The 18,968-nt window shown below is 52.5% G+C and overlaps 6 protein-coding genes across 6 annotated transcripts; 4 read left to right on the forward strand and 2 right to left on the reverse strand.

Annotated features, from left to right (window-relative positions):
- Positions 1–524: 524 nt before the first annotated feature.
- Z519_03821 (uncharacterized protein) lies at positions 525–2,342 on the forward strand (the record flags this gene model as incomplete). Its single annotated transcript, XM_016761568.1, has 4 exons — positions 525–1,161; positions 1,216–1,977; positions 2,027–2,161; positions 2,212–2,342. 4 exons carry the CDS (start codon positions 525–527, stop codon positions 2,340–2,342), a joined length of 1,665 nt encoding a protein of 554 aa, XP_016621906.1.
- Positions 2,343–2,469: 127 nt separating this feature from the next.
- Z519_03822 (uncharacterized protein) lies at positions 2,470–4,194 on the reverse strand (the record flags this gene model as incomplete). Its single annotated transcript, XM_016761569.1, has 1 exon — positions 2,470–4,194. The coding sequence occupies one exon, from the start codon at positions 4,192–4,194 to the stop codon at positions 2,470–2,472; it is 1,725 nt and encodes a 574-aa protein (XP_016621907.1).
- An 874-nt stretch (positions 4,195–5,068) lies between these two features.
- On the forward strand, positions 5,069–6,400 carry Z519_03823 (uncharacterized protein; the record flags this gene model as incomplete). The annotated part of the gene is made up of 1 exon (XM_016761570.1): positions 5,069–6,400. The coding sequence occupies one exon, from the start codon at positions 5,069–5,071 to the stop codon at positions 6,398–6,400; it is 1,332 nt and encodes a 443-aa protein (XP_016621908.1).
- Positions 6,401–7,432: 1,032 nt separating this feature from the next.
- On the forward strand, positions 7,433–8,251 carry Z519_03824 (uncharacterized protein; the record flags this gene model as incomplete). The annotated part of the gene is made up of 1 exon (XM_016761571.1): positions 7,433–8,251. One exon carries the CDS (start codon positions 7,433–7,435, stop codon positions 8,249–8,251), a length of 819 nt encoding a protein of 272 aa, XP_016621909.1.
- A 928-nt stretch (positions 8,252–9,179) lies between these two features.
- On the reverse strand, positions 9,180–10,014 carry Z519_03825 (uncharacterized protein; the record flags this gene model as incomplete). Its single annotated transcript, XM_016761572.1, has 2 exons — positions 9,180–9,432; positions 9,536–10,014. The coding sequence occupies 2 exons, from the start codon at positions 10,012–10,014 to the stop codon at positions 9,180–9,182; spliced, it is 732 nt and encodes a 243-aa protein (XP_016621910.1).
- Positions 10,015–16,013: 5,999 nt separating this feature from the next.
- Positions 16,014–17,419, forward strand: Z519_03826 (uncharacterized protein; the record flags this gene model as incomplete). The annotated part of the gene is made up of 2 exons (XM_016761573.1): positions 16,014–16,133; positions 16,187–17,419. 2 exons carry the CDS (start codon positions 16,014–16,016, stop codon positions 17,417–17,419), a joined length of 1,353 nt encoding a protein of 450 aa, XP_016621911.1.
- Positions 17,420–18,968: the final 1,549 nt, after the last annotated feature.

Genomic DNA, 18,968 nt, shown 5'->3' on the forward strand with positions numbered 1-18,968 from the left:
CTCCGCATTGTCCGCACTGTGCCTTGTACGAGGGCGAGGGGGTACTAACTTCAGACACACGAGGAAATCAGAGGGAGATCAGGAACATCGATCCATGGCCCAGTTCAGTAGTGGTCACGGGGAGCATCAACGATCGTGACCATTGCGGCCTCATTCTCCGTCGGAACGCTGTCCTGCACGCAACAATCTTTTTGCGATCCAGCTTTAACGCCTGTTCCCCCGGCATGACATCAATTTCACTATCTTCTCACCTGAACTCTACGTCCCTGAACATTCAGCTCGCTGAACCCTTCGACCACACCCAGCGAATCGTCCTCTGATGCCGTCTATAGGCTAGCCACCGCTCCACTGCTGTTCTTTCGGTATCTCTTATCCGCATGAGCAGAGCAAGGCGCCCGATGACGACTCATATAGATGATCCTATGCAGCATCAGCCCCCCGAATCAACCTCCGTATCGGGTACCATTGCCGGGAATTGCGTCCCTATTCCATTTCCTCATCATCGCACTTGAGACTTTCTCCCAATGCCACTTGTTGCATGGGAGAATCGAGCGGCCGCCAAAAGGGCCAGCCTGCTGAAAGCCATTCCATCCATATGGCACGTGCCTCCTGATCAAATACCCGTTGGAGACGGTAGCCCAGCCGTCATTGACATGCCAGGGAAATATCTATCCGAGGACGAATTTACCATTACCGAAACGGCCCCTATGGACACCTTGGCCCACATTCACGCCGGCATCTGGTCTTGCGAGGACGTTGTCAGTGCTTACTGTCACAGGGCTGCGCTTTGTCATCAATTTGCGAATTGCTTGACCGAAGTCCTATTCGAAGAGGCTGTCAAAACTGCCCGCGAGCTAGACCAGTATCGTCGTGAGACTGGCGGTCTGAAAGGCCCACTGCATGGCTTGCCTGTCAGTTTCATGGACCGTTTCCGTGTATCTGGCACAGAGACAGCCGCCGGCTTTATCTCCTGGCTCGGTCCTAAGGAGACGGACGTCACTGAATCTCTCATCGTCCGGCATATGCGGGCGCTGGGCGCGATTCCCTTTTGTAAGACTAACATGCCTCAAAGCATGATGTTAGCAGAAACCGCAAACAACATACATGGCTGTACCAATAACCCCTACTCAGCACTTTTATCCAGCGGTGGCGCTGCGGGAGGTACGCTTAATGAATATCAAAATAGGCGGAGACTTGTACTCTGACTATGATCAGGTGAGGGGGCGCTTCTGGCCATGAAGGGCTCCCCCTTCGGCTGGGCCACTGAATTTGCAGGCTCAGCGCGTATTCCTGCTGCATTTAGCAATCTGTTTAGCCTCAAGGTTTCATCTGGTCGCCTTCCAAGTCTCGGAGTGGCTTCAAGCGAGACAAGTCTGCCTTCTAGAAATTCAACAATCGCCATAATGTCCTGGGATTTCGGTTTGCTGCAACACATCGCAAAGCTATCCCTCGGGGCTACCGCCTTTGAAGAAGACCCTTCCTGGATTGACATGCCATGGAGGGAAGCGAAAGTCAGAGAATTGACACTGCGGCGCCCAACATTTGCAGTGCTGGAGTGCGACGGCTACATTCAGCCTCAGCCGCCAATTCGGCGAGCTCTAAGATCGATTGTTCAGTGCCTGAGGCGAGCCAACTATCAAGTCGTCGAATGGAAACCTCCATCCCACGCGACACCAGTAGAGACATACTTCAAGATCATCGGCGCTGATGGTGCGCAGGCAACCAGGCAACACATCAAAGCAAGCGGGGAGCCACCCGTCCCTATGCTGAGGGATTGGTATTTTCACCAACCCACCCAACCATTATCCCTCTCAGAGTATCTGGCCCTTATGAAATCGCTAGAAAAGTCTCAAACAGCGTATCAGAGGTATTGGAAGTCCACCGGCAAAGAGACGGCGAGCAGACTCCCAGTCGACGGGGTGATCATGCCCGTCTGTGCAAACGCTGCCTGCTGCAAGAACAAATTGACATATTACGGTGAGAAAGGAACGCCTAACAGTATGAAAAACGCTAATTACAATCACAGGATACAGTGCCATAGTAAACGTCCTCGACTTCGCCGCCGTCTCGTTTCCGGCTGGATTCATCGATAGACATCTGGACCCGAAGCCCGCTGCCTTTGTCCCACTCGGCAGAGAGGATGAATCCGTGAATGATTCATGTAGGTCTCCTTTGATTCCAGTTTTTGACTCCACCGCTGACGTCTGTCAGATGATAACTTTGCATTCCATGGAGCCCCCGTGGGTCTTCAATTGATGACTCGCAGAACCGAAGAAGAGAAAGCATTAAAGCTTGTGGAAATCATCCTTCAAGCACAGGCATACTCGTTGACGCCCGGCTAACCAGCATGACATCCCAAAGGGCATGGCCACAGGAGACCTCTGTCATCCGAATGCGGCTCTCATCAGGGAACTGTCGCTTTGATTGCCTCAGTTCATGGGTTGCGTGAGCAACGAACCAAACTCGGCCTTATCTCGATGGACCATTGCTCGTGTGAGGGTATTCAACCTTGTGCCAAGCGGTGGTGAGATTGCCACGGAAGTTGAATTGGGCCTCATATGACTCTGGTTGAGAATTATAGCTCTCGTCGACGGCCTTCACGACAAATTGCTTTCCAGCGACGCGCTTGGGCACCACAAACTCCCATCGTTTCCATGACCATGCTTTGTGGCCTTTCGACTCACCCGGCAGGAGAAGCGCCTGTTCCCAGGATTTCCCGCCGTCGGCGCTGACGTCGACTCGAATAATCTCTCTGCCTCCTCCACTAAATGCATATCCGTCCACTTTGATGGCGTCTTCGTCTAAACCGTATTTCTGCAATGACCTTCGACCTTGCCAAGAGCTGCGGGATATCTCTTTTATCGAGGTGATAGCGCTTTGCACGGGCGTTTCTTGAATAGCAGGGGCAGAGGACCAGTCCACATCCTTGGCAGTTTTATTGGGGCCGAAGCACTTATAGTCCCGCCGTTGCCACTGCGACTGGCTCTCCTCTTCGGAGAGAACGATCTTCTCGATCCATTTGACACTTCTCGCAGCCGTGTGACCTGGCACCAGTACTCGCAGTGGGTAGCCGTGATCAGGCGGTAGGGGTTTGCCATTCATTTCATACGCGAGCATGACATCTCCTCTTGGGTCGACAGCTTTTTCAATGGGGATTGAAGCGCCATATGCTTCGGCGGCAACAAATTGGACGTGTTTAGCATGCTCCGAATCGCTGTCATTGACGGGAAATCCTGCGTCACGAAGCACATCGCTCAGACGTACACCGGTCCACTGTGCGTTTGAGATGGCGCCCACATCCCACTGAAGGCCGATCGCAGGTCTTGCCCCGGCAGTCATGTGTTTCCGGCGATTTCCAGAGCATTGCAAGGTCGCAGTGATGCTAAACGGTTGAAATTTGCTTCTGAGGTCGTGCAAGGTGTATTCCTTTTCGGTACCGTCTGGAAGCTCAACCGTTAAAGTGTGGGTCTTTTCGTCCAACTCGGGAACCCACAAATGATTGCGCACGTAGAAGGTCTGGTTGGGCGTGATGTAAGCATCCAGGCTGTCCGTTGGGGTCTCGGCGTTGCAAGGCTTCTGGGTATGCTGCATCAGACGGGTATCTCGAGTGGGATCGTTCACAAAAGGATCTTCGACGTCACGTCCCGCGACCTTGCCATCGACCAGGTCTCGTGGATCGATGTCGCCAATGAAGTATTCTTCGAGCACATCATACACGTCTTGCTTTTGATGGATGGTGAAAATATTCCAATATGGATCAATTGAGCAGCCAACTGCGTGCAGAATGACTGGACCCCCAGGATGGGCTGCTATCCAATCCGTAATGTCAAACACCCGCGTCCCCTTGATGACCCATTTTCGTTCGGCGTCTTTGCCATGTTGTCTCACTTCATCCAGGCGAATCAACCTCTTTGGTTCTGCAGACGGCGCCTCAGCATATGCTATTGGAGACCAAGTGATGACTGAAGCTGCGATGATGGTACAGCCAACGACGGCCCATGCCGTTAGAGGCGCAGGAGAGATTGACTTTGTCCTATGCGGGAGCTGATTGGTCCAGCTGATTGACCTATTTTGGCCGATAAATAATCTCGCATTGTCACTCCGGGAGCGGTGGGAGCCGGAACCGGACTGAGAACGCGTCGCTAAGGCCGAAATCCTTTGGACGACGCCGTGAAACCGAGACAACTTGGGCATGTCGAAAAGGCACAATCGACGATGGCCAGAAAGCCACGTCGAATTTGGGGTGAGTGCTGCGAGCTCGTCTACTTTGGGCACTGCAGTCCCACTATGGCAAACATTTCTCAACCCAGTATGTGCACAAGGGCTGTTGCAAAAAGAAAGTTCTGCAAATTTGGGTATTTGTTGAGGCGACCAATGCCTGACATGAAGAGAGAAGAAGGTCTGAAGAGGTGCTGAGACCCCCTTTTCCCTGGCGACCAAAGTGCCTCACCGAAGCGGAAGTGCGGACTGCGGGGCACGTCGCTCAGCCTCGCAGCCTCGTCGATCTTATAAGTCTCACCCAGAGCCAAGATCTCGCTTCCTTCTGCCCGTTGGGTGCCCGTCTGCTGCAAATCACCAGTCCAACTCGGTTGACGAAGCTGGCCCTCTTCCGGGAACAAGGGAAAGGAACAGGTAGAGCCACCTCTTTAGTTGAGGATGGCAACTCGACCTCCCATCCTAGCTGGCGGTCAATCACGTGCCGGCGCTCTACGGCTCCAGCCTTGACCGGCTTTCTGTAAGAGGGCGGAAGAGCGGCAAAACTTTGCAAGCCACCAACGCCTCCAGGAATTCTGATTTGTCGACAGATGACATCGATGCAGCGAGGGGAAGCTCAAGTACCCTGCCCTCTGCCAATTATCCACTCGCTCCCCAATAATCGGGATACTCTCCATCGTTAATCATCTTCGTTTACCTACGTCACCAAGCATTTACACGAACTTTTTGCCGAATCGGGCCCCCTTTAGCGCTCCCTAAGCGGGCTGTCAAGACCTCATACATATACATACTCCCCGGGAGACCAACAAGTTGACCTTCAGCAGCAATCAACGCCTCTCCCACACTCGCCAACATGGATCCTGCCGGTACATACGCCAACTGCCAAGTGGCGCGGGACTCATCCCAAGAGTTTCCTCACGAATGCCAGAATGGCGAACACCAGACAGCCAAGGACGAACTGATGGACAAGTTCGCAGCCAAAAACCAGCGTGGATGGAGGAAAGTGGTGCTCAACTTCACACCATCATGGTTTGCAGCCACCATGGGTACAGGCATTGCCTCTATCCTCCTGCACCAACTTCCCTACAACGGCGACTGGCTGTATTGGCTGTCGGTCATTATCTTCTGTCTCAACATCGGCCTCTTCTGCCTCTTCCTGTTCATATCCATTCTTCGGTATACTTTATTCCCGGGGCTGTTCATGGCCATGATTCGGCACCCTGTCCAATCTCTCTTTGTCGGCACATTCCCCATGGGTCTTGCGACGATTGTCAACATGGTGGTCTTTGTATGCGTCGAACACTGGGGAGTTTGGGCAACAACTCTGGCCTGGACATTGTGGTGGATCGACGTGGCCATCGCAGTCATTACTTGCATGTGGCTGCCCTTCGTCATCATGCACATCCATCAAAGTGAGCTATCCAAGATGACTGCCGTGTGGCTCTTGCCGATTGTGGCAACCATTGTCGCGGCGGCATCGGGTGGCATAGTGGCCGAGATCCTCCCCAATCCTCAGCATGCTGTTTGGACGGTCGTCACCTCCTATGTGCTCTGGGGCACAGGTTTCCCTCTCGCCATGGTCGTCCTCGTGATGTATTTCCACCGACTCACGATTCACCGACTGCCGCCACGTGAAGTCATTGTCTCGGTCTTTCTTCCCCTCGGTCCCCTGGGCCAGGGCAGCTTTGGCCTCATGCAACTGGGGAAAGTTGCTTCAGAGGTCTTCCCCCGCACCGAGAACTTTGGTCCGGACGCCGGCAAAGCCATCTACAGCTTCTCTATCGTCATCGCTCTCGCGATTTGGGGTTACGGCCTGGTGTGGCTTTTCTTCGCGCTAGCCAGTATCACACGGAGCAGGTTCCCTTTTAACATGGGATGGTGGGGTTTCACTTTCCCTCTCGGTGTGTTTGCCGTATCAACGACGACCCTGGCAAAAGAAATCCCCAGCAAGTTCTTCAAGATCCTGGGAACGATCTTTTCTGTCGCGGTGGTTTTGCTTTGGTTGATTGTCGCTTTGGGCACCTTGAAGGGTGCAGTCACAGGCACCTTATTTTATGCGCCCTGTGTTGAACAGTACGAGAAGGAGTTGACTAATGATCGACGGAAAAAGGAAAAGAAGTTGAACAACCGGCTACCCTTGAAGCATTGGAGGAGGAAGAGTCATGCGGAGAAGCAGGAGGTCTAAACTTCGTGTCCGGGAAGCTCGAGCGGTGGAGTCCTGGCGCAGACGATGGGTAATATTATTTGGACTGGTATTTTGGTCACTGGCACCTGTGATGTTTGTAGTTTGGTTGTTACCTGTGAGCGATCCAGACGTGGTATGATACAAGCATCGGCCTGAGAGAAAAAAGTATATTCATCAGCATGAGAATAGAATAAATGATCTAGTCCCCCATGATCACCCAGCCCCTGGTGACCATAGTGATAATGACTCGGCGTACAAGCAGCTTGAGCGGCTGGCAGTGCTGTCTCCTTGATCGGAGTCTATTCGACGACGCCTACGGAGGCTGCTCGCCAAACAGGCACGTAACTCAACTTCAAATGTCGTCGAATCAGGTACCAAAGGAGACGTTCTGAGAGAAATACGAAGCTACCTAGGGACCTAGAATTCGCCAATATGGTAGCCTGGGAACGATGCGGGCGGGGCAACTCATTTCCTCCTCGGGTAAATCACCCTGTCAATCGTGTCCTTTCCCGAGCGTACATTCTTAGCCTCAGGGAAGGTATGAGCATGTTTTCCACGACAGATATTTGAAGGGGAGAGTAAACTCGCATTTCTCCGAGGTAGGACTAGGTACCCATTGATCGCTCTTTTCGTCTCCTCTGTCCTGGATATTATTACCCAACAGGTGGTCCAAGCGGGAAACAGGGAGTTGCTTCAACCACAACCACAACCAGAGCCACAAATTAATCATCGAACGAGAAGGCTCGAAGATATCGTCGCGGGAATTATACAGACCTACAGTCAGTCGCCTACGAGTGGCCGTACGAGGTAACCGAGGACGAAATTCGACACGGACAAGATGGCTCCCACGATGCTCGAATATGTTCAAGCCATGGTTTTCCCCCCGCTCTTCATGGGCGTGAGCGTCTGCTGTAAGTGCCCCCCATTTTCGGCATATGTACATCTGCAGGAGGTAAGAGATGTGCCGCCGCTGTAAGGGCCGGGATACGGGCTGGACGGGCAGGGAGACAGGGGTGCAAGATAAACCCGCCCATGAGATTTGAAGATTCAGCAAAGCTTACATGTGTACAATTACTCACCCCTTTGGTGTACTCACCAGATTTCGCTATTACCTTTTTAAGCAACCCGCTCCTTCCGCTCAGCAACTTCAACTCCTTCAAGGAAAAGACCTTTGCTAGGCTCTGGCTCAAATATGGGCCCATGTACGCCGACCAGATCCCTAAGGGTCTCCCACCCTTGCTGGCGCAGTCGCGCGGCCTGGTTCTCGACATCGGCCCGGGGTCGGGCGAGCAGGTCAAACGCTTCACGCACCCGGAGAACATCACGGCCATCTACGGCGTCGAACCAGGCGCCAGCATGCACGATAAGTTGCGGGACAAGGCCAAGCAGGCCGGTCTGGGCGGGAAGTACCACGTCCTCGCGGCCACGGCGGACCTGGACGCGATCATCCCGCAGCTGATCAAGGCCGGCCTCGTTCAGCCCGACAAGACCTCGTCGACCGACCTGCAGCTCTTCGACGAGATCGTCTGCGTGCGCGTCCTCTGCGGCGTGCCGGACCAAGCCGCCACCGTCGCGGACCTTTACACCCTGTTGAAACCCGGTGGTCGGTTCGTTATTTGCGAGCACGTCCTCAACACGCACCACGGGGTCGCCCGCCTGGCGCAGAGACTGTACATGTCCTTGGGCTGGAAACAGTTGATGGGCGGGTGTTGCTTGACCAGGAGTACCATGGACACGCTCTTGAAGGTCGCGCAGGCCAGAGATGGAGGCTGGGCAGAGGCCAAAGTTACTGTCGACGACGAGTACACCCCCGCGATGCATGTCACGGGCGTTTTGACCAAGAAGAAGTAGAAGTGGTGGTAGTGATAGCAGCGCTATCCGTGAGCTAAAATGACTGACTGCATCTATCACACGCTCGCATGAGGATGGGGAGAAGTCAATCGGGCCGGGACCGTACCATCGTATGTCATATCTTGTCTCTTATGTTTCATATCCTTTCTATTCTATTCTATTCTAATCCCATTTCGTATACCGTACCCACACTACAAGTACAAGTACATCTCTTGACAGATATGTACCTCGACCAAACTCCTTCTACTGCCTGCACAGTGACCAACCGTAGTCCACAGACCGCGCAACCCGCAAAAACCATTCTTGCCCTTCCCTTTTCCTTTACTTTTCCTCTACGCCCGCGCCGCCCAGCCATCCTCCGTGATAAGGACGTTTGCATGCTGGCGGTGTCCTGTACAAGTATACCTCCCGTCGCTCACGGCACAGCCATCCCTCCCACCTATTATCTTTCCCTGGTTGGCTCCTAAGGAAGAGAGTGAGTGGGTGGGTGGGTGAGAGTCGTGCTGATTATGACGAGCGAGTACAATGACCCCTCTTTCCTCTCCTGTCATACATAGGGTTCGTCTTGATACCGGAGCCCAGTACCCCTCCCCCCCCCTCTCAAAGGAATTTGTACAAGTATGTTTCTCCTTCGTTTCATGTTTCTCTCTAAACACGGAACCCCAGCAATCCCCTCCAAATCCTGAAATCTTGACTTTTCCCATGACCGAGCCACCTGTATAAGTATCCCACAGATATCCTATCCCATCCCGTTTCTGCCCATCCCGTCCAGTCCGGTTTATCTGTTCCAATAGATTCTACCACACATAGAAAAGCTCCACCCCTGAGTCGCGCCGCCTGAGTGGTTATCGTTATCGTAGCATGCAATATCAATGTCCCCCAAAAAACCACCAAAAGAAAAAAGATAAAATGAGACACTGTAATCTGGTCATGTGCCCAGTTCAAAGTCGGACGGCGTCTCGAGACCCAGTCCCTTGTCCTCGAACGTCGCCGGCGACATGCTCCGTCGTAGGCAGTCGACTTCGGCTTCCAGACACGCCAGCCTTCCCCGCAGGTGGCTGTTTTCCTGCTTGACGAGTTTCTGCTGCTCGAGGGCTGCCGAGAGGGCAGCCTGCAGTTCGATGACCTTGCCCTGCGTGAGGCAAAAATTCAGTTGTCTTCGTTCACGATGGCGTCGTTGTCTGTGCGTAGTGCCACAGAGTTAGCTAAACCACACCTGCTGTAGTAGGCTTGTAGAGAAGAAAGGAAAGGTTGGTGGCGGTTGCCTTGGTGTGACACACTTACGCTTGTCGATTCTGTTCTCTCCTGCGTTCTTTCTTGCGGTCGAGCCTCGTGTCAACTTGTCCCTTGTAGGGTACGCCCGGCACCTTTAGACCGTCCAGCGGAGATGCTAATTGCGACAACTCTCCATTGACAGCAGATAGGTCTGCATCCGGTAGAGGATGGTGGACGTCTCCAAAAGGCTCTAACCACCAAGCCGCGTCCTGGAGGGAGGGCACGTGTAGACTGCTGCTAGGTGGTTGCCAGGTGGTGTCTGAAATGTACTCGGATTCCAAGGACGGCACGGTCGAAACCGACGATTGAGATGCATGGCGGCGGTCAACTAGCGTGGGGTGGGGATTCCCATCTCCAACCGACAGGTGAGAGAATCCTTCCAGCACTTGGCGTGGTGAAAGCATATAATGTTGTTGAGGAAATTGGTTGTCAGGGCGAAGTGATTGATTCATTGAAGCAGCTGCCGGTCGGCTGCGTTGTTGTTGCATCTTTTGAGGAAGAGACCAGCGGTTTCGGCCAAGGTATATCAAATCGCTCGAGGCCAGTGAATTTGGCCCCGGAAAGCTGGCACTTTGGCAGCCCTCCACGAGCAAATGTGTTCGAACAACGTCAATCAAGAAGAGCCTGATTGCCGAGTGGAGATGCCCGCGGTACAACGTTCTGGTGCGATCGGCTGACCCTGACCCTGCACTTGTATCTGGGTTAAGTATTGCGGTTTTATTTGGTTGGAGGATCGTAATTCCCTGGTTAGACGGGACCCTGTTGATATCGACCATCGGCAGGACTATATACCATTCCTTCGACTGTTGCTGGCAGTACCAAATTGATGGACAACCGGCTCAGCAGCCCTGATTCTGCCCTGCATGGAATGTATTTTGCATTCGAGATTCTGGCTCCACCTAACATATTAGTCATTTTGCCATCCTCCAAATCAGTATATACCTGTTGCGTTGAAATAAGCTCTCCAGGTGCTCTGCTTGGCATCGAGCAACTGGCAACTTACTGCGATAGTAACCAAATTATCCCATGCCAAGCGATGAAGACATTGCTGGTTTAGCAAAGGCCTTGCAGCAGCAGGTCCTACCCCTAGGTAGGAGCTGTTCGCGGTAGCTTGCTTGATCCGCGGTGGCAAAAAGGGAAGGACGAGGAGCCACCACCTTTGAGTGACTCTACCTTGACTGAATTCAGGCCACGCAAGCCACTGTTGAGGCTCTGGGTGATAGGTTGAGGGGCCGCCCCTCCTCCTAGGGTCAGGTAGAAGGCGCAGGAGGGAAAAAACGAAAAAAAAAAAAAAACAATGAGTGGGAAAATGGCTAATTCCGACCCGATATTCCAAAAAGACCACTGTCATTGGGAGTGACAAAAAGGTGTGATATTTACTCCAAAGACCAGGGTTGCGGTCAGGGGTTCAACGTTCTACCTTAATCATCAGCCATTTACGAGAAGCGCCCCATGCTTTCCTTCGTAGGGCTTCCGGATGAGGAAGGAGTTTCTTATTTTGGACAGTCAAGTAAAACGGCGGCCACTTCAAGTGATTGGTCTGTATCAGCCTTGGCTGTGCTCGGCACGTCTCCGCCAGTCTGCAGAGTTTCATTCAGATGGTGAGCTAGGTACCAAACCCAAGGAATGTATGGAGAGGGGTGCATCTTCGGGAATCCGCACCATTACGTAGGTGGGCTTAAAGGGCTAAATTCTTGGCCCGCGCCGTTGGCACACCGTATTAAATCCCGACTGACGGCGCTAGCGTGACTAGTTCCCTCACTAGCCGAATTAGCGCCGGCGCCTTCCGGCGCAGCGGAGTTACTAAGCTGATACTATGGCTGCCCTTGAGCCGTACGTAATACTCCCACGACGCAAGGCTGACCCTCCCCTTGCCCTCTCCCCTACAAAGATGCCCTCAGTATCGCCGAGTCAGTTCCGTGCCCGTTCCCTACATAGGTGTCCGTGGATGTTTTTCGAGGGCCATCTACAGTAGCGAGACGTCTCGACGACGCAGTCAGCTCTGCAGCTCGACCTGGCGCCCAGACTTAGCCGACCCAGATTTCCGCGGCTATGAGGTGCAGCACATTCAAATACTTGACCTGCTGCTGTGGTTACGCGAAAAAGAGCATTCTAGGCGATTATCGTTCGTATTGATGTTAAATACAATGGCTAGGCCTTCGTATTCTGCAACAGTCATCTCCTCTCGAGTGTGTAGAACAGCCTATTGGAGGATGCCAAAGGTAGAGGAAGAACAGCACGAGGCCCTTCACCCTGTCTGCTCCAATTTTGCCTTTGTCTCGCTCACTCATGATTTGAATTGGGTCTGAAATGCTCTCAGCTATGGTCAAGTTCTAACCTGGCTGGCAGGAAGCAAGCATTCCGTCTATTCGTAGAGCTCCTGGTCCCTATGTTTCCGTGGCAGCGAACCCTCCGGGTTGAGAACGAAAATGGCGTGATTTATTAGCCGAGCTCATACGACATCCCTCTACGACCCCGAGGTAATTGTTTCAACATGCGGACTTGATGCAGGTTGCATGACACTGAGTCAATGATGGGAAAAGACTTGGGCTTCGTGCTGAGACGAGCTGTGAAAAGGTACGTTGGGAAAGATCACCGCAGTCAACACTTGCCGACTTGCTACTCCGATGCATTTTCGCGGCCGCGTAACCATTGTCCGCTCTTGATTCACTTCCTATTATCTTGCATCTGCGGCCACCCTCCGGGAAGGTGAGCGGGGCTTGAATAACCCCGCGGATGCGGATTGAATACTAGCAAAAGGACCCTCTTGCATTGATGATGAAGACCCTGATAAATGTCTCTTCACATGTATCGGGAAGGGACACCAACGGTTTCAGGTGGGGAATAACATCCTTTCGATAGAGGGGTCTCCCTTCTTGGCGAATAGTACCTTTAATTTCAGTGGAGAATGTCATTATGCTCGTGATAAGCAGCCTGTCGAAGCGCGGACAGCATTTTGTTAGCAAAGATTGTTCGGCAAAATATGACGTGCGGAGGCCGGTAATCTCGAGAGCTGGAGCTGTAGCAACGTTAGTCCACTTAGGCATATAGACTTGCCGATCGTCACCCATTCAGGCCTTCTCTGTGTCCAATGTCTAGTGATCGCAGTGGTGAATCTCGAGCAGCGGCGTCGCCTTCATGTGGCAGCTGGCTAAGATCAAACCCAGTGTACATCCGCACGCGGCCGGAGACTGTTAATTTCATATATGGAGGCCGGTCTGGAGGATGAGATTGTTAGACTTTGCACCCTTGTGACTTGGGAGACTGGCATCACGAAAATGCGTTCATGTTGGCAGTTCAATGAGATTCCTCAACACAAACCACGGAGGTATGGATTTAGTAGCTGGACTAGCAAGGTGCTGGAGTCGGATTCATCAAGGCCGGCAGCTCTTTTCTCTCTTTCTAGAGGAGACTCTTGCATGTGACGTCCGCTACACGCATCTAAGACGATGGATAAGCCAAAAAAAATCCGACAAAACTCGTATGAAAACTTACCTGCGGCGCACCACCAGCCGCGGAGTACCGAAAGTTTGCGCATCATTGCCGAAAATCCCTGATTGGTTTGCGTTATAAGCGTTTCGTCACTCTCGACAAGATCAAACTGTCCGAATGGAGGCCTCGAGGAGCTTTTCAGTATTCGAACCGAGTGCCCCACCCTTGGGAATTTGACAGCCGCTTGGTGCGTCCACTGCAATAGAAGTGGGGATGCTCGCTCAAGTGAGGATGGCTGGCTCTGTTGGCAATCGGGTTCAAAAAGCCAATCATCTCTTCGACGCTTTTGCTTCCTACCTCAGACGTGGAGAATGAAAGGTCTTACATTATCTCTAGGTCTGCTGGAGATAATGAAGCTCTATAAAAGCACCGAAGCATATGGTAACTTGAGGGCATAGGCGGTGATGGGTGAAGATCCATCTTGGTATGCTTGTTCCGACAAAGCTTTCAGGGACTTTCCAACAGCTTCTTTTTCAGACCTATTACATTCCGAATCAGTAGTCGAGAGGTTCCTGTGGCAAAGAACGCTTCATACTAAATAGGTAGCCTGGGGAAGACGAGCAAGCATCCCCATCCTAGTTGACCAAGGTGAAGACACCGTTGAATCTAACTAGGTTAAATGTTGACATCTCTGTCAGCAATCCAGTCTCAAGCGCAGAATGTCACGGAGGGCGGCATACTCCCTCATCCCGATCCTGGTCGCGAACAGGGAGCAAATCAGTCGCCTGCGGCTCTGGGCTTGTCGCACGTCTGGGAGGATACATTGTGGCTTCGGTTGTTTCAAGGTGCAGTCTTGAGACCGATCCCGAATCCGGAGTCAAATGTCAAAAATGGATATCTCAACCATGCCATGGGGAAGACTTAGAGATATTGACCAAGAGAAGTTTTCCTTCGAGATCTGGTCGGGATCATCCAAAGACTCTAGCAGTCCAAGTGTTAGGACATATGCTAGATCGGAATTTCGCTCTGTGCTAGGGAGGAGTTCTGTAGTTGCGCGTCAATCCAAGATTCAACCCTAGATGCGGTTTGGACACATCCTCTGAGTAGCGACAATGCTGGGGCTTTCTAAAGCTTCGATTAGCTCTCTTTCTCCCTTGGCCTTGCATCGGGTCACTGACTGCAAGCACAGGGTACATTTAGGTGCCAGTCTGTGCATCATCATTTCCTGTATCGACAGCAGTAGTCGCAAGCTTGAGGCAACAGAGCTCTCTTCGGTGTCTGCGTTTGCTCCGTCTCTGTGTCAAGGGAAGGCAAAACATTCTCGAAAATGGGACACTCCGGACCGTCGATGGTCACTACGAGGCTCGACTGAACTCACCGTGTCTGTCCAGTCCCGAGCAGCGCTATGCCGCTTATCTCAGGATATACAGCATTGAATGACGGCATTAATTAATTCGCTCGAAAAAGATTCAAGATGATGAAATAACGTGCAATGATGCCGTGGCCATTAGATATGTACTCCAGTCTGTTTCTGGTGTAGCGGCGACGCGTGCAGCCTTTGCCAAGGCTGTGTCACAACCAAGACTTGGGAAACTTTTCTTGGGCTGTGCAAAATCCCGCTGGGTGTTTCGTAGATATCATGTACAAGTACTCCTTACTTGATCGTCGGCCTCGTCCCCTCTTGCTTCAGTTTATCACTCACTCCCGGGCGCTGCTAAGAGCTCCAAAGGGTGCAGATAACGCATTTCTCCATGTGACACCTGGTCCGATGCTTGCAGCCGTGACTCTCTCCTTAAAGGAGATGGCCCAAAGTCTGTCATCGGGGGCCCAGAAGGGGCCCAACACCATAGGGTCAAGCAGTATCAACACATGATCGTCACGAGCGTCCCTCTACTCCTTACACCATCTACGGGAACTCCCAAGGTCCCAGGTTCGTCGCACAATGCCAAAATGAGACCAGAGCATGATTGTGAATTATCGTATTATCGAACTGCCTTCGAAAAGCGCATGGCTGACTTGGACAGGATGGCCGATTGATGTTACTTTGAACAATATGAGGCATAGTTCTGTTGCACCATTTTCTCCCTCAGCACGGAGATGATTCGCCCTTCTCTCGCAGAAGTCCAACAGGTCTTGGGTTTCCTGTATTGTGGACAACACTTTCGGCTCCAGTTTATTTTAGTGGATGAATCTTTGCTATGGATTGCCAAAGCGGAAGATCTTTGTTCCAGCAGGTCGGTTCGCGACCCGAATCCTCGGAACATCAGGGCTGAGCGAAGCTACAGGCAGGCTCGCAGTTATTGCGATGATCTATTGAATGGCTCACTGGCAGATTAAAGGTTTTTGTTTACTTTACTCAAGTCAGATGCCGATATGTGTGCCCTGAGCATCTAGAAGCCTGTACGAAGGGTGTTGACTACAACGAAAATGGCACGAGTTGGGCCTCGGACAAGGGTTCCTGGGGGTTCTGTGGCATAGCTTGTCGAAGAGTCCCTTCGCCCGGGAGTTGAAAGCGGGATTGATCTTTGCCCGATGTCGGTCATCTCCCACCGCTGCAAAATCATGGAGATGGCATGCATTTCCACAACTTCCCTGATGGAGGACAAGGCTCACAGGTATTCTCGATTACGACTTTCGACCGGAGCATCTCGTTGACTTGTTGGTGCATCCTAACCTTCTTATGGAACATTTTTGTCCGTACTACCGGCGACCGACAGGGAGCTTCAGCCTTGATATTCTTCCCAGGAGCTGGCAAATGATGGTCAGCTTATTTTCCCTGACCCTTGTACTCCACAGAACCGAGTGGGGGTTGAACACCCTCATGATTGGTCCAGGAGTTTGCCCGCGGCTATGTCATGCCGGGTAAGAACCTGACAGTTCTCGTGCCCGGTCAGATGAACGATCAGCCAACGTCGCAAGCCTTTTCTCAAATACTTTGGTTTTAGAAGCATAAGAAAGAAAATTTGTCATGGTCTGAGTCCGTTTGATATCGAGGATCAATCTTTGCAAAAATTCCTGTTCGGCTCTTCGTCGGGCAAGCCGAGGAACAGAAACCATGAAAGATCTACGGGTTATCGTCGTCGGAGCCGGCATAGGCGGCCTTTCGTCGGCGTTGGCACTTGCCATGGACGGCCACCAAGTCACCGTGCTAGAAGGGGTCAAAGAATTTCTCGAGGTATGAGTTGACCAACTTCTTTGATCTTTAACAGGGCTCATATGTTCGACCAGGTTGGAGCTGGAATCCGTGTCCCTCCAAACTCGTCACGCCTGAGTCGTAGTTGGGGCGTTGATTTTAGCAAAATCAAGAAGGAGAAGGCTGGCGGGATTCGCTTCTTGGACTGGACCGGCAAGGTGATAAAGGATGTTCCATACGACGACGTGGAGGTAAAGTATGGGGCGCCATACTATTTCATCCACCGGGCAGACCTGATCGACCTGCTCGCCGAGACGGCATCCCAGCGGAAGAACATCACCTTGAAAATGAACAGCCGAGTCAAAGACTACGACTTTGAAACGCCTGCAGTGATGTTGGCCTCGGGTGAGCGGCTCACAGCGGACCTGATTATCTGTGCCGATGGCATAAAGTCTGCTGTCCGCAATACAATCAATGGAACGCCAATAGAGCCTCAAGATACCGGTGACGTCGCATACCGAGTGTTGGTGCCTGCCGAGCCGCTTTTGAACGACCCGGAAACGCGCCATCTGTTTGATAACGCGTGGGCGATGCATTGGCTTGGCCCTGAGGCACATGCGGTCGGTTACCCTTTGCGAGGCGGCGAGCTCTACAACATCATTATCGACATAACTCACGCGACCGATGTCGGCAAACCCATCGGCGACGAAGAATGGCGGTCTCAAGCCGACAACACCGAATTGGTGAAGCGCTTCGCGGATTGGTGTGCCCCCGTACGGAAACTCTGCGGACTCACAGGCTCGTACCTCAAATGGAAGCTTGCCGACTTCGACCACTTGCAAAGATGGGTGCATCCGAGCGGGAAGGTCGCAATCCTCGGCGACGCCTGCCACCCGATGATGCCGTACATGGCGCAAGGAGCGGCGCAGGCCACCGAAGACGCCGCCACCCTGCAAGCTGCCCTCCGGGAGTACGACGACCTCCACGAAGCGTTGAAGGCGTACGAGAGGCAAAGGCTGCCGCGGGCCACGCACGTGGCAAAAAATACCCGCATATTACAGTCCTGGTGGCACCTCTACGACGGAGCCGAAAAGGACAGACGCGACGAGCTGATGCAGCACGACAACCTTGACAATCCCATGTTCTGGGCGAACTCCCAAAGAAGAGACTGGCTGTTCGGCCACGACGCACTGAGGCTTCAGACGGAAGATGAACTGAGACCGCCGCACTTGGCCCCTACGCCTGCCAAGGGGTCAGGTGTATACAACGGCGAGATTACAGACACGGACCTTCGACGAAAATTTAGAGCCATGCGTCAGCGCAATTAGCCAGATTCCCAAAGAGCATCATCTGAAACAATGAAAGATCTGGAAATCCTGAAAATCCTGCTTCCATGGTTCCCATCTCTTGAAAGCGTTGATTTCGAATACTCAAGTCGAAAAGCTGAATTCCCCCCATCCAACACCTGCCAATGCTGACATGTGTGAAGGCTGATGATTTCATGACGTGCATCTGCAGCTGATGTGCTTGGCTACTGACAGACCCCTTACGCGACTCTGGCTGAGGCCTTGCAGCGAGGATGACAGATTGACAGTCATTGAAGTCGGGCATGAAAATTGTGGGTATTATGCTGTCGTTCAGAAGGTCGGCCACGAAATCCAAGTTCGTGGAAACGAGCGAATTAGATCTTGCATTGGAGAAAGAGACCCGTATGTGCTATCAGGACTTTCCAAAACAGCAAACCTGCGCACTCTACCCTGCTAAGCTTCAGAAACTCGCAAAGATGACCAGGTTGTGTGGTGCATCGTTGGTAAAGGGGGAAGCATCGGCCTCTGATTTAGCAGCTCGCTACCTCTTGGCTATTCCTTCTTCCTATTCCGCATTCAACTTTTTCCTAGCTAACTACAACTTTGCTGGTATGCCTCGTAAGTTTGTGCCCGGCGAGACGGGCCCGGCGCAATATTGAAGCCCATTCACGGTACGATGGAGTATCGTTTGAGCTCCTGTTTGACAACGGTATAGGATATTACCCATTTTTAGCTGCACATCATCTCAGTTCAGGGAGCAATGGGTGACGGCTGTCGGTGGACTAGCACCTGAGTGTATTTTTCGCTGTGCCTTTCCCTCCGTTTTCATTATGGCTCTCGCGAACGTTTCTGCACTCCGTTCAGGAAAGGCATCCAAGAGGTGAGGCGGTCATTGGGGGCATTGGGATGTCCCCTCACCCTAAATATGGCCTCGTTCGAAGAAAACAGGTGTCTAAAGATGTCCTGCACCTTATACAAGAGAGCAGAAAGTGCTGCTAAATAGGTCACATTGGACTGGGAAAGGACTCAACTCCGCTTCCACTCCCTGTGTCTTTGTTTGCCGCCAACCCGAATTTTGCAGTCGAATACTTGTGGATGTTGCACGGCAAGTACAACACGGCTTGTTCACGGAGCTCGACTTCCAGCAATCTGAAGCGGTAGTTGGGGGCAATTATGACACGAGGGTGTTACCGACAAACCGCCGAGCAAACAGAGCATGTCTCGAACTTTTCACTCATCAACCGGTTTTCAGAGCTGTATCACTCCTAAAGGTAACACGCGCGCTCTTTCTCCACTGACGCATTTGCTTGTCCCCCGTTCCACAAGGGCAAACATACGGTGGAAAGCAGCAAGTGATATCCCCAAACAGCCAGCCTCCTCATCTGGAAGGCACGCGCGTTGGGAAATGGTACGGCAACCGGGCATAAAAGAACATGGGCAGCGCTCCATCCAAGACGAAACACGAGCCGAGAGGCCCCGACTGGCGCTTCCGACGGCGGTCCAGCCAGCAGCAACACCAGCAGCGGGGGCATCGTCGTCGCTCACGAGGAGAATCTCGGCGCTGGAGTGA

Source organism: Cladophialophora bantiana (genome assembly GCF_000835475.1).
Source record: "Cladophialophora bantiana CBS 173.52 unplaced genomic scaffold supercont1.5, whole genome shotgun sequence".
NCBI lineage: Eukaryota > Fungi > Ascomycota > Eurotiomycetes > Chaetothyriales > Herpotrichiellaceae > Cladophialophora > Cladophialophora bantiana.